The sequence below is a fragment of the Suncus etruscus genome, chromosome 2 (genome assembly GCF_024139225.1).
Source record: "Suncus etruscus isolate mSunEtr1 chromosome 2, mSunEtr1.pri.cur, whole genome shotgun sequence".
NCBI lineage: Eukaryota > Metazoa > Chordata > Mammalia > Eulipotyphla > Soricidae > Suncus > Suncus etruscus.
The window spans coordinates 127,528,608-127,543,652 of record NC_064849.1 but is presented as its reverse complement, the minus strand read 5'-3'; the positions used below and the strand labels follow the sequence as shown (position 1 = coordinate 127,543,652).

Here is a 15,045-nt window from a genome sequence, read left to right as displayed (position 1 = left end):
GGATTAACACCTAAGCCCTACAGGGTGTGGCCCCAAAACAACAAAAATTAACTTCAAAATGTATTCCCCAAACTTCATTCAGTATTCTCATAGAACTTGTTCCTTCACTATGAAGAAACAGTAAGAAGACCAGAGCATACAGTACAGCTATGGCCAACCCGGATTTGACCACCAGTACCCCGTAATCTCCTCCTATGACCCAAACACCACCAGGAATGATGCAGGACTGCAAGGTGTCCCCAAAATAAATGAACACATGACTAGGTCCAGAGTGATAGCACAGCAGTAGGGCATTTGCCTTGCACATAGACGACCCGAAAAGAACCTGGTTTCCATCTCTGGTATCCCACAGGGTCTCCCAAGCCTGCCAGGAGTAACCTGAGCACAGTCTGGTGTGCCCCCCACCCCAATCCACATAACTAGTCATGGAGAAAAATGTTTCTAAATTGTAAACGTCAGACTGAACAGTCTGGCTAGACAGAAGGTAACATAGCCAAAATCTCAAAAGAACATTTCAAAGCAAAACTCCATGATGTCTTTTTGTGCCACACTAACCAGTGCTTAGGTTATTTTCCTAGCTGCTCCCAGGATTCATTCCTGGTGGTGTTCAGGGTACTATATGAGATCACAAGTACTTTAATCCTACACTATCTTTCCAAACCAACTCTAGGTTCATAAATTTGCTCAGAGATGTCAAAACTACAGCAGCAGCATTTTTTTTTTTTTTTTTTTTTTGGTTTTTGGGTCACACCCGGCAGTGCTCAGGGGTTATTCCTGGCTCCAGGCTCAGAAATTGCTCCTGGCAGGCACGGGGGACCATATGGGACGCCGGGATTCGAACAGATGACCGCCTGCATGAAAGGCAAACGCTTTACCTCCATGCTATCTCTCCGGCCCCAAGCAGCAGCATTTTATAAAATAATGGTAACTTAAAACCCAAGGGGAAAAGTATAGATGAGGACATCTATGATCATTGATAAGTCAGTTCAAACAAACTGGGAAATGTCAGGTAGTGGGTATGGTATAATCCATTTGTGATGCTAGGGAACTGTGCAATGCTAGGAAATGAACCTATAAGCCAATTCCCCAGCTCTTGGACGAAGATGATTTTGCTCCTATAGTATTAGATTAAAATGAAAGAATTCTGGGGCTGGAGAGATAGCATGGAGATAAGCGTTTGCCTTTCATGCAGGTCATCAGTTCGAATCCTGGAGTCCCCCGTGCCTGCCAGGAGCAATTTCTGAGCCTGGAGCCAGGAATAACCCCTGAGCACTGCTGGGTGTGACCCAAAAACAAAAAAAAAAAAAAAGAAAAAGAAAAAATTATTCTATATCAAGATAGGTATAAAGGTGAAACAATAAAATTTTGTCTAAAAAAAGAATTTTATATCATACCAGAATCCTTACTGAAAACCTTTGTCAAAAATTAAAAAAAAAAAAAAAAAAAGAGATAGCACTGCGGTGTTTGCCCTGCAAGCAGCCAATGCAGAACCTAAGGTTGTTGGTTCGAATCTCGGCGTCCCATATGGCCCCCCGTGCGTGCCAGGAGCTATTTCTGAGCCAGGAGTAACCCCTGAGCACAGAAAAATGTAGAAAAATTTCAGGGCACTTGCCTTGCATGCAGCTGACCTGTAATGACTCTGGTCCTTGGCATCCTATATGGTCCCTCTAGCCTGTCAGGAACAATTTCTGATCACAAAGCCAGGAATAGCCCCTGAGGGCTGTCTGGTGTGCCCCCCAACCCCCCCCCTCCAATCACATTAGGGCCAGAGCAGTGGTGTTAGAGGTAAGGCATATCTTCCTTGTAAGTGCTAACCTAGGACAGACCTCAATTAGATCCCCCAGTGTCCCATATGGTCACACCAAGCCAGGAGTAACCCCTGAGCGTCAATGGGTGTGGCCCAAAAAGACCAAAAAAAAAGATTGCATTAACAAAGGATCAAAGATAAACTGGTTCCTGCTTTATTTTTTATTTTTAAATAAAAAACTAGTAAGAGTAAAAAAAACTTCCAAATTAATTCCCAGCACCACCAGAAGTCACCCCAGGCAATGCCCTTCCCCTAAAAATAAAGTTCTGGGCCCTAAGCTATAGTTTGTAGCATGAAAGCACTGAGGACGGGTCAGTGAGCTCATACAGAACTTCCATCACACACCAGGTGTGAATTCACACCACACTGCCAGAGTAACAAAGCAAAAAACAAGTTTTTATTTAAGTGAAAGTTTGTAATAGTAGAAAGTAGATCATTGAGATTATAAAAGCAACCACCAAAGCAAATGGAAAAACAGGTGGAAGGAAGTGACAGACTTAAGCAAAACTTAGAAGCAAATTCTGCCAAGGGTAATCGGGCACACATAGAGCCAATCCTATGAAGCAAGAGTTTTAAATACCTTTCCAACCATGGTTCACAGCTCACATCAATAATAAAAGCCAGGTACACAAAACAAGAGCCAAGCACAAAAACAATTATTCACACAGTAGGTTATGTCAATAGGTAAATTAAAAGCATTTTTTATATCCCCCACCACCACAATGTTCAAAACAACTTGTTACTTTAGGAAATAGCCATGAGTTAAGATCTAAGTAAAATGGACGACAGCTTTATTAAAAGTAATGTAACATATATGTACAAATAGCACATGGTGCCAATTTTATCTGCAGATATAATATTCCATGTTCACAAGTTACACTTTCATCACAGCCTTGGCTAAATCTTGAACTATTGCTGAATTCAGCTGTGCCAGAGTGCTGATCTTAGCGTGCTTGGATGTGGCATATTTATTCTTGATAGTCTGGAAGAGAAAAGTGCTATAATTATTAAAGGAAAACATCACTTGATCAGTAATTCCTTTACAAATAAGCTTTATACTTGTGGGTATGAAGTCTTAATCTTCACTATTTCCAACATGCCACTGAATGACTTACCATGTGCTTTGTAAGGCCACTGTTTACTACCATCAGATTCTTAGCCAGATGCTGCATAACAACAAGAAGGGATTCTTCGGTGTATGACATATAATGTTGTAGTGTTGGTGTCTAAAAAAACATTAAAAATGATTTAAGAAGGGGCCGGAGAGGTGGCGCTAGAGGTAAAAAACATTAAAAATGATTTAAGAAGGGGCCGGAGAGGTGGCGCTAGAGGTAAGGTGTCTGCGGTTCGAATCCCCCAGTGTCCCATATGGTCCCCCCAAAGCCAGGGGCAATTTCTGAGTGCTTAGCTAGGAGTAACCCCTGAGCATCTAATGGGTGTGGCCCGAAAAAAAAGACAAAACAAAAAAAGTTTTCACCCCAAGCTTGATTCTTTTTTTTGGGGGGGGGGGGGTCACACCTGGCACCGCTCAGGGATTATTCCTGGCTCTAGGCTCAGAAATTGCTCCTGGCAGGCTCAGGGACCATACGGGATGCTGGGATTCTAACCACCATCCTTCTACATGCAAGGCAAATGCCCTATCTCTATGCTATCTCTCTGGCTCCCCCACACTTGATTCTTGAACCCAACCTTTCCACCTACAATCTACAGAAATCAACATAACATAGATTTATCAAATAAAAATAAATTTCTAGTATGCCATTTAACCAGCTTTAATGGCTCAATGTTATGTGATTTGCTTTCTCATAGGCAGGGGTCCTCAAACTTTTTAAACAGGGGGCCAGTTCACTGTCCCTCAGACCATTGGAGGGTCTGACTTATGAACTTATGAACGAATTCTTATGCACACTGCATATATCTTATTTTGCAATGAAGAAACAAAACAGATACAAATACAATATGTGGCCCACGGGCCATAGTTTGAGGACCACTGTTAGAGTATAGAAAAATTATTTTTAAAAAATGGAGTGGGGGCTGAAGCAGTGGCGCAAGCAGTAAGGTGTCTGCCTTGCCCTTGCTAGCCTAGGAAGAACTGCAGTTTGATCCCCTAAGCCAGGAGCAATTTCTGAGCGCATAGCCAGCAGTAACACCTGAGCTGTCACTGAGTGTTGCCCAAAATCCAACCCTCCCTAAAAAGGAGGGCCTTATCTACAGAAACATGGCACTCACTATTGGATGCACCTGGGTATTCTAGCCCTAAGGTATACAAAGGTTTTAGGTAACAAAATAGAAACATTCTGACATTCTATACCAAAGTAAAATATTTTGTTTCTAGGGGGGTGCACCTAGTATTACTCAGGATTTACTCCTGGGACTGTGCCAGGGATCACACCAAGTATGGATAGGCAAGTGCCTCAACCCCCATACTATATCTCTGGCTTCAAGAAATCATTTTTAACCATCATTCCTTAGATTCCATATTCAGACATCATCTGAATCCCTTAATGATAGTTCCATAATCAGCCTAAACCAATTTTTAATTCCAAAGTTTAAGACAACCTAGGTCTGTGGAACAAAGCTTACCCATTCACCATTATCGAGAATTTTCAGGGCTAAGCAAAAAGCCCCAGCAGCAATTTGAGATGGAGGAAAGTGCACCATTTCATAGTCCAGCATAGTTAGTTCCATCAGGTATTTGGCCAAAGTATGTTGCTCAACATCAACCTGAAACAAAATCCCACAGGTCACTTACTTCCAGTAAACCCATGCTGGCAATAATTGCCCACACCTGCAATTAGAAGAATGTTTCCCTACTTTCAAATGCAATGCTCATGAAGCTCTTTTTATCCCTCTCTATAGTTATGTGTCAGTCAGCTGAATTAGACCAATTTTGTTGGCAGTTTTCCCTACTCTTAAGGAAAAGTTTTCCTAAGGTTTCAAGAAATATGTACCTCTCCAATCTTAGATGCTCTTCGAAGAAAGTGTAGAGGCAGAGGGCGACCTAAACCAAAATTTAAAGCTGTTAGAATCTTCATTTCCATCTGTCTTATTTGGTGTTTGGAGTAAGTATTGTCAGTCACAAAGGTAAAATCGCCAATTTCTGGAGGGTACATTTCTTCATATTTGCTTGCAATAAACATGGCAGTAACGCCAACCAGCTGCAGCATCTTCTTGGGCACACAGTTATTCTGCAACAAGAAATTCCAACTAAATGAAGAAACAAACTGAAAAGGCAGATATAGAGCTCTGAAGAAGAGAAAGGGAATGAATTTGCATAATTAACAGAATTTCAATTACACTAAGACATTTTAGCAAAAAATTTTTTGGTTTTTTTTTTTTTTTTTGAGACAGACAGTGGTGCTCAAAGGTTACTCCTCACTGCACTCAGATAGGATGCTGGGGATCAAACCCAGGTCAGCCACATGCAAGGCAAATACATGCTGTGAGCTGGCCCATTAAAAGTTAAAATTTTTGCATGATTCATGTAGGATGGACCTCAAGAGAATCCTCACACAGAACAATACTCACCTGCATAAACCGATCAATAATGGAAACAGTCATATACATAGTCTCCTGCAACAATCGGAACTTCATCTGAACTTGGACTAGCCAGTCAATTAGAATGGCTCTCATGTTTCCAGTGACTTCTCGACCAAAGAGGTATTTGGGCTTAATTGCTTGCTCTTCCTGCAAAAGAAATATTTATTTGTTGGACCATACTTGTGTTTAGAGGTCTCTCCCAACTCTGCCCAGAATCAAACCCAAGAATCCTGCAATGCAAAGCATGCTGCAGTCTATAGTACTCCGATAGGATTTCCTCCTTCTCCCTCTCCTATAAATCTCCCCCCAACTCCCCAAACCTCTCCCCTTTTTTTGGTTTCTTTGAGCCATACTCAGCAATGCTCAGGGCTTGCTCCTGCTTCTGTACTCAGGAATCACACTGGGTGGTGATAAGGGCACATTAGTGATACTGGGGATCAGCGAATGTTCTGCCATGGAACATTTCTGACTAGAAAAGCTAGGAACAACAAAGAACAGTCCTGCAGCATATAGGATCTCTGGCGGGAATATTTAGTGGCACAGATGAAACTAGGGCTCCTACATACAAAGCAGGTCCTATAGCCTGCTCTACAATTCTTGTTCTTTTGGACTTTTTCTCTTTAATTTTGGAGAGGCATTAGTGGGGGTAGTTGTCACACCAGAAAGTTCTCAGGAATCACTCCTGTTGGTAATCCGAAACCGTGTGTAATGCTGGACATGAAATCTAGGTAGCCAACGTGTCAGAAAAGCTGCTATAACAGCTCTTTGGCCCCTTCTAACAATTATTTTTTTTTGTTTTAGGGCCACAGGGGGCTGTACTCAGGGATTATTCTTTTTTGGTTTTTGGGCCACACCCGGCAGTGCTCAGAGGTCACTCCTGGCTGTCTGCTCAGAAATAGCTCCTGGCAGGCACGGGGGACCAATATGGGACACCGGGATTTGAACCAACCACCCTTGGTCCTGGATCAGCTGCTTGCAAGGCAAACGCCACTGTGCTATCTCTCCGGGCCCACTCAGGGATTATTCTTTGTTCTGCACTCAGGTGTAACCCTAGTGAGCTGAGGGGATAGTACAGACTGTCAGGGTCAGCTCCAAGAAAATCAACTGTCCTATCTGCTGTTTGCTCACACTAACTCCAATTCTTTATTATTACTATATTTTTTGGTTTTGGGCCACACCTGGCAGCACTCAGGGAACCATATTGGGTGCCAGGGATCAAACCTGGGTTGGCTGTATGCAAGACAAATACTGTGTTATATCACTCCAGCCCCAACCTCTAATTCTTAACTCTATGATCTTTTTTTCCCCTTTTTTGGGGGGGAGGGGTCACACCCAGCAGTGCTCAGGTCCTGGCTCTATGCTCAGAAATTGCCCGGCAGGCAGAGGACCATAAGGGATGCCAGGATTCAAACCACCAACCTGCATGAAAGGCAAATGACTTACCTCCATGCTATCTCTCCAGCCCCCTCTATGATCTTTCAAACAGTTCAGTCACCAAGCAAGAACCAAACACTACACAAGGAAGACTATGATGTGTCTTTTATATCAATTGATTGTACATTATTCAGTTCCCCATCACTGCTAGCAAATACCATATGCTAATTTACCACCAAACAAACTGTCATTTCAGATTGATTGTGCCACACCCAGCAGAGTTCAGGGGTTATTCTGGACTCTTGAGTCAAGAATCACTCCTGGTTGTGCTCAGGAACCATACAAAATCCCAAGAATCAAACGTAGGCCAGCTTCTTGCAGTGCAAATGCCCTACCCACTACACTCTATGGCCCCTCATTTTACGTTGTTTTTTTGGGGGAGGGATAGTGGTGGCTAGTAAAATTGGTAGGGAGTTTGCTTTGAAGTGCCAACCTGAGTTCAATCCTCAGAATCTCATATAATTCCCTGAGCACTGACAAAAACTAATCCCTGAGTGCATAGCCAGGAATAAACCTGGAAGATTGCTGAGTATGGCCCCCACACCAAAAAATTCAGGTTGTTTCACTTAAAAATCTGAATACAAAACCTTCTCCCAAGTACCAGGACTTGGAGGCCAGAGAAGTAGTACAACAGTAAAGAACTTGCTCTGTACACAGCTGACCTGGATTTGATCCTCAGCACCCTGTATGGTCCCCCAAACACCCTCAGGAGTGACTCCTAAGTGAAGAGCCAGGAATAAGCCCTGAACATTATCACCAGTTATGACCCAAAAAACCAAGAACAAATAAGTAAATAAAATACATGCACCTTAATTTACGAAGTTACTCATCGTTGAAGTTCAGGCATATGTACAATGTTTCAGCACTAATCCCACCACCGTCAGCTTCCCTCCACAAATGTCCCCAGATTCCCTCACATACCAAACCTGCTTATTCAACAGGCACATCATTAAGTTTGGTTTCAGTGCTGACATAGTAACACATAACTATTATTATCCCTCTAACCTCCAGTGTACAAGAGGCTCTCGACTCCTACCCAATTATTTCCTGTCCACCTCTTCTTACTTCCCTTTCTTTCCTTTCCTATATTCTGGAATTAAGTGTAATCCCCTCCTATAAAACCTTACATTCCGGGGCCGGAGAGCATGGAGGTAAGAAGTTTGCCTTTCATGCAGAAGGTCATCGGTTCAAATCCCAGCGTCCCATATGGTCCCCCGTGCCTGCCAGGAGTAACCCCTGAGCACTGCCGGGTGTGACCCAAAAACCACAAAACAAACAAACAAAAAACCCTTACATTCCTTCTTGTTATTCTGTATATCACAGATAAGTGAGGTTATCATATAATCTTCTGACTACTTCACTTAACATATCCTCCAAATCCAAGTTGCAATTAATCATACGACTTCATTCCTTGCAGCTAAGTTGTACTGCATTACGCATTTACACCCCACCTTTATATATACCCACCTATCATTTGATACCAATGTTGACTCCATAGCATGGCTATTGTGACAAATGAATAATCGTGTTACTTATGCCCTTTTGAATGAATGTTTTTGAGCCCTGGGTGTAGATACTCAGAAGTGGAATTGGTTATTTGTTTTTGGGACACACCCGGCGACACTCAGGTTACTCCTGGCTCTGTGCTCCAGCAGGCTCAGGGGGCCATATGGGATGCTGGGATTTGACCCCAGTTCCGTCCTGGGTGGGCCACATGCAAGGCAAGTGCCCTATGTTATGCTATCTCTCTGGACCCAAAAGTGGAACTGTTAAGTTATGACAGCTCAGTTCTTACTTTACTGAGAAATTTCCCATAAGCCTATTGCTATGAAGTATAGAAAACAGTAGCAGCAGGGCTGGAGAGATAGCATGGAGTGCTACCAGGTGTGATGCATAAACAAAGCAAAACAAAACAAAAAGACAGTAGCAGCTACCAAATCAGCAGGAAATAGCTCCTACTGTCGGTCATCAATTCCTAAAACAGATTAAGAAAAAGGACAAATACATATATTTACTAAATCTAATCCCCTATGTGGGAACGTGAACTTTTTAAAAAGAGACAAAGGGGGTGAGGTGGAGAGAGAGCATGGAGGCGAGGCATTTGCCTTGCATGCAGAAGGGTGGTGGTTCGAATCCTGGCATCCCATATGGTCCCCTGAGCCTACCGGAAGCTATTTCTGAGCCTAGAGCCAGGAGTAACCCCTGAGCACCGCCAGGTGTGACCCAAAAACCAGCTCAATTCCCAGCACTGCATATGGTGCTAGGAGTGATCCTTGAACAAAGCCCAAAATAAACCCAAAATATGGTACTGAGCTGGAGAGACAGCACAGCAATAGGGTAATTCCAAGCATCCCATATGGTCTCCCAGCCTGCCAGGAATGATTTCTTAGCGCAAAGCCAGGCAGGAGTAACTCCAGAGTGCTGGTGGTTGTGACCAAACACTCCTCCCCAAAACTCAACCAAGCCCAAAATTTGGTACCGTACTTTTAACTATGATTACTATAAATTCAATTGTGGCCTTTCCAGAAAACTATTTGGACTGAGATTCTTCCAATGAAGAATGCATGCTTTCACTCATTAAAAGAGGAAAGAGGGAGAAGTAGCTCAAGTGGTAGGAAACCTACTTTACATACATAGTACTCTGGGAATCATTGCTGGCACATGCCACACCCCATACTACTGTGCCCGATTCCCACCTTACCAACAGACACAAGAATTGAGTCCTGGCAATCTTTCTCACTCACAACTCTCCCTATGCAAAATAGGGCATAAAGAAATCACACACATAGTAAGGTGGGTAGGACATTTTCTTGTATGTATATTGTTGTAAATGACCGGAAGTAAATCCCAAGCAGAGCAAGAGTTAAGCCATGAGGAGTCAGAAATTAACCCAGAGCACAAAGTAAATCCTAACAGAACTGGGAATCAACCCTGAGAACTGAATGTGGCCCTCAAACCCAAACCCCACAAAAACCAGTTTTTTGCATCCTAAAAGGACAACTTAAAATGCAAAGCTGCTTACCTTCCGCTTGAATTATTGTAAACTGTCAGTAAAGTTAGAAACAACTAAGAAAAAAGTTTCTATTAAGAATACTGACCTCGGGGCCGGAGAGATAGCATGGAGGTAAGGCGTTTGCCTTTCATGCAGGAGGTCATCGGTTCGAATCCCGGCGCCCCATATGGTCCCCTGTGCCTGCCAGGAGCAATTTCTGAGCCTGGAGCCAGGAATAACCCCTGAGCACTGCCAGGTGTGACCCAAAAACCAAAAAAAAAAAAAAAAAAAAAAAAAGAATACTGACCTCAGGGCCGGTGAGGTGGCACTAGAGGTAAGGTGTCTGCCTTGCAAGCGCTAGCCACGGAAGGACCTTGGTTTGATTCCCTGGCGTCCCATCTGGTCCCCCCCAAGCCAGGGGCAATTTCTAAGTGCTTAGCTAGGAGTAACCCCTGAGCACCAAACGGGTGTGGCCCAAAAAAACAAACCAAACAAACAAAAAAGAATACTGACCTCCAGATGTCTCAAGTAAGCATAGATGTCTTTCACATATTCACTACAAAGGTTTGGATCAGCTCCATCTTCTGCATCCACATCACTGACTGCAAGTATCACATCTGAGAAAGCCTGACACAGATACTCTTCTGCAGGGGCACATCCAGATGTTTCCATTGGACTCGGAGAGGGAGTGTCAACCTTCAAACAGAAAGGATACTTCAGGGGCTGGGCGGTGGCGCTAGAAGTAAGGTGTCCGCCTTGCAAGCGCTAGCGTAGGATGGACCGCGGTTCAATCCCCCGGTGTCCCATATGGTCCCCCAAGCCAGGAACGACTTCTGAGCGCATAGCCAGGAGTAACCCCTGAGCGTCACTGGGTGTGGCCCAAAAACCAAACAAAAAAAAAAAAGGATACTTGAAACAGCAAAGAACTATCCCCAAAACAGTAATAGTTAAGAGAAGCATGTACCATAGTTTGGGAATGAAAGTCAGACTACTCACTGGTAAGAGCTAGATGAGTGCAGCTAGAGCACTAGCCACAATGAAAACTACCATGACAATGATAGGGAGGCAGAATGCCAGTTTGAGTAGAAAGGGGGGTGGGATGGGGTGACATTGGGTGATGGGAAGATCATACTGGTGGTGTACATTCTATGACTGAAACCTCAGTATGAAAATTTTTGTAAACGTGAATTAAAACAACTCATGAGACCATTTGCTGAATGGACAATTCATTTATGTAAATGAATAATAAATTCCAGCAACTGTTCTTTTTTTTTGAGGGCTTACTCCTGGTTATGCACTCAGAAATCACTCCTGGTTTGGGGGACCATATGGGACACCCGGGGATTAGGCTAGCGCTGGCAAGGCAAATGCCTTACCGCTCCATGCCAGGGTTCCGGCCCCTATGTTCTCTTTTCTTTTGGGAAGTCATGGAAATGAAAAATGAAATGTCAACCAAGTAGAGCTACTTTTAAATTAAATTTTTATTCATGTATATGTGTGACAGAGGAAGCAAATTCAAATGCCAACCTTTCCTCCAAAGAAACTGGTATCCATCATTAAGTTACCAGTTTTGTTAGCATCATGTGAAGTTAATTCAAATGACAAGTTAGCCTTCAGTATTTTTTTTTCCTTTTTGGTTTTTTGGACCATACCTGGCTGTACTCAAGATCTGTATGCAGATCAGCTGCATGCAAGACTAATGCCCTATCTGCTATACAATCTTCCTGGCCGCAGCCTTTGACTTTAATTCAATTTACAGGCTGCTATTCTCATTTTACCAAGGATCAAATACTTCATGCTTTTTGTTTTGGGGCCACACCCTGCGGTGCTCAGGGGTTACTCCTAGTTGAACTCAGAAATCTCTCCTTGCAGGCTTGGGGGGACCATAAGGACACAAGGGATAAAACCTGTGTCTGCCCTGAGTTGTCCAAGTGCAATGCAAATGCCTTACTGTTGAGTTATCATTGCTCCAGCTCCTAAATACTTTATTATTGACCATATACTTCAAATCCCTTTAGTCTACTTTTTTTTTTTTTTTTTTTTTTTTTTTGGGCCATACCCGGCAGTGCTCAGGGGTCACTCCTGGCTGTCTGCTCAGAAATAGCTCCTGGCAGGCACGGGGGACCATATGGGACACCGGGATTCGAACCAACCACCTTTGGTCCTGGATCGGCTGCTTGCAAGGCAAACGCCGCTGTGCTATCTCTCCGGGCCCCTAGTCTACTTTTTTAGGGGGCTTCCCCACTCTGTACTGGGGGATTAATCTGGGAACAAATCTGGTTCTTCTGAATGTAAAGCATGCATTATCAGACTGAGTCACCTCTCTAATCCCCTCTTCCCTATTACTCAAAAAATTGAATGCCTTCTTTTAGTCAAGTACTTACTCTATATGGTGTTATCAAGGGGCTTTGAATTTAGAAAAAAAATAAATGGGATTTGGAGAGAATTTAACAGGCTGAACATGTTTTGCATGCAGGTCTGGGTTCTGCTTGAGCATTGACAGGAGTGACCCTCAAGCACCAAGATGGGAACAGTAGTAGCCCCTGAGGCTGCTACTGTTTAAAAGAAACCTTGGATTTCTTGATATGCCAATTAAGCTAAGCAGCCTTTTCTTTTTTTGGCCACAACCCATGAAGGTGATGCTATGTGCTCAGAAATTGCTCCTGGCTTGGGGGATGGCTAGCACTGGCAAGGCAGACATTTTACAGGCCCCTAGCAGCCTTTTTGTTTTGTTTTTGGGCCACACCCAGCGGTGCTTAGGGGTTACTCCTGGCTGTCTGCTCACCGGGATTTGAACCAACCACCTTTGGTCCTGGTCTGGGCCCAGCAGCCTTTTTTTTTTTTTTTTACAAAGCCTATCTTATTTTCCTGTTAATGAAAGGGATATGTTTACATACCTGGTTATTTAATGTTTCTGGTTGGGAGGCAGATCATCAACTACTCTTTGCTACTCTTTTTTTTTTTTTTTTATTTTTGGGCCATACCTGGATGCTCAGGGATTACTCCTGGTGTGGGGGACCATAATGGGATGCCAGGGATCGAACTGATATCCTGGGCCAGTGGTGTGAAAGGCTAACGCCCTACCGCTGCGCTACTGCTTGGGCCCATCTTTGCTACTTTCTTCAGATTTAATTTGCTTTCTCTTTTACATTACCTTTATGTTATACATTATACTTTCAATGTTACAAATTTATTATTCTGTGGTCATATCAGGAAGGAGGGGAATGATCAAGTGAACAATTTGTTTCAGACAAATTCTGTATAAAGATAGGTTGTGCCAGATATCAAAATCATTGATCCAGCCAGCTATTTACTACCCAATACCATTAACACAACAAAGCTCTGAGCTGCAAAGCAAAGTCAGGTAATCAGGGTTTTAACTCTCATTGTGCTGAATGACATGTGCATGTGGACTCTAGAAAAGGTAAAGTTTGGCTAAATCAGTATTTTAAAGAAAGGAGCAATATTAAAAAAATATTTGTAAGATTCCTGGGCTATGATAGTGCTTATTAGCAGAGTTTGCTTCGACCAATAAGCATGACTAATTTATTCAAATATATTTCATGTCCTAGTAAAAACCAGAAGAAAAGGTTTACCAAAATAGGCTCCGGCGAAAGCTTTTCTTCCTTAACAGGCTCCGGCTCCAGTTGCGGCTGTGGCTCCAGCTTGGGCTCTGGTTCTGGTTGCGGCTCCGGCTCCAGCACGGTTTCCTTTTCCAGAGTTTTGGGCAGCTTTTTGGGAATAACTTTTCCAGCTGCTAAAGTTTTGGCTTCCTGCGGATGCAAGGGAGAGAGAGAACGGCATGTTTCCTCCACTCCTGGTCACCATGGAAGGTGAAACCTTACAGAGAAGACGGAGGGGGGGGGGGAGCAGAAACCTTTTTCAGGGGCATCTTGGCCAGGGGCTGTTCGCCGACTTTGTTCCCGATGTCTCCCAGCGCCGTTCGCGGCCTAAGCAGGGGTTTGGAGGCCCCGGCCCCGGCCAGGGGCACCCGCTTGGCGCCCGCCATGGGGATCTTGGTCTTATTTTCAGCACTGATTTTCGTGTTCTGAAAAAGAGTGAGAGACCGCTTTGAGAACGGGCACAGGCAGGTTCCAACAAATCAGGGGTGCATCAGAGATGGCAAGGAGGAGGCTCCCAGGAGGAAAGCGGGACTAAGGAGGCAGGGATGGGACCTAGGGGAGATGGACCAGGCCTCGACCCGGAGACCGAGAAGTCCAGTGGTCCGCAACCTGCGGCTCTTTGCACTTTTAATTTGGCTCTTCTGTGCCGGGCGGCCGCTCCAGGAGTCAGGACTCTGCTCCTAGCCTGTCAGTGCGCGCCCTGTGTGGCTCTCAAAATAAATTTCAATCGTGGTTTTGGCGAGGTTTGGCTCAGTTGAAAAAAAAGGTTGCCGACCACTGCTAGGCCTAGGAGCCGGCCAGTGTAGGCTCCACCGGCCCTGCACCACCTGAGTTTAATTTAATGTCAAAAGAAACGCTAATGAGCTTCCGCTGCTGGCGCCCAAGCTTCCCCGCGGTAGGAGTGTGGGTGGGAACTAACAGAGGTAGGGGTTGTTCACGACCAGGCTTTTTGCGGGTATTTTGGGCCACACCCGGTGACGCTCAGGGGTTACTCCTGGCTCTGCGCTCAGAAATCGCTCCTGGCTAGGGGGACCATATGGGAACCGGGGGATCGAACCGCGGTCCTTCCTAGAGTCGGGCTTGCAAAGCAGACGATTTACCGTTTGCGCCACCTCTCCGGCCTCATTTTTCATTTTTCCCCCTTCACCAGCTTTTAAAGCACATTTCCAGCTGCAACATTTACTCCAAGGGGATCCAGGCGATCCCCTTTTTCTCATCTTCCTTTTTCCCGCCCGACCGCTCCCTCCACCATGGCAGAGGCTCCACCGGCCTTTCTCCCCCCACCCCAAATCGATGCTCAGATCCTGGGGGCTTTGGGGGTTGGGGGCCAGGCAAGAAAACCTGCAGCGAGAGAGGAAAACCGAGCTTGCTCACAGCCCGCAGAGGCTCACCCTGGTAACCCGGAGCGCCATGGCGTCCTCTCGACCAGGCAGAGCGCAAGACGGGGAGAGCGAGGGCCCCGGAGGCCCGGACGAGCTCCAGATGCAAGCAAGCTTCCTTCCTACCACCCAGATCAACAGCCAGCCAGACGTTCCTCCGCAGCACGCCGCCGAAGCCGGCCTCACCCCAAGTTTAAACCCCGCGCCGCTCGCTCCTCATTGGTCGGTTTGTGGCACTCGCTCGCTTCTGATTGGTCGCTCGCCCAGAAG

At 44.8% G+C, this 15,045-nt stretch overlaps 1 protein-coding gene across 1 annotated transcript; it reads right to left on the bottom strand.

Annotated features, from left to right (window-relative positions):
* Positions 1–2,664: 2,664 nt before the first annotated feature.
* On the bottom strand, positions 2,665–14,808 carry CCNB1 (cyclin B1). The gene is made up of 9 exons (XM_049769066.1): positions 14,788–14,808; positions 13,651–13,821; positions 13,370–13,546; positions 10,287–10,469; positions 5,336–5,494; positions 4,759–4,995; positions 4,391–4,531; positions 2,923–3,033; positions 2,665–2,789 (listed from the first exon to the last, which is right to left on the bottom strand). Exons 1-9 carry the CDS (start codon positions 14,806–14,808, stop codon positions 2,682–2,684), a joined length of 1,308 nt encoding a protein of 435 aa, XP_049625023.1. The 3' UTR covers positions 2,665–2,681.
* Positions 14,809–15,045: the final 237 nt, after the last annotated feature.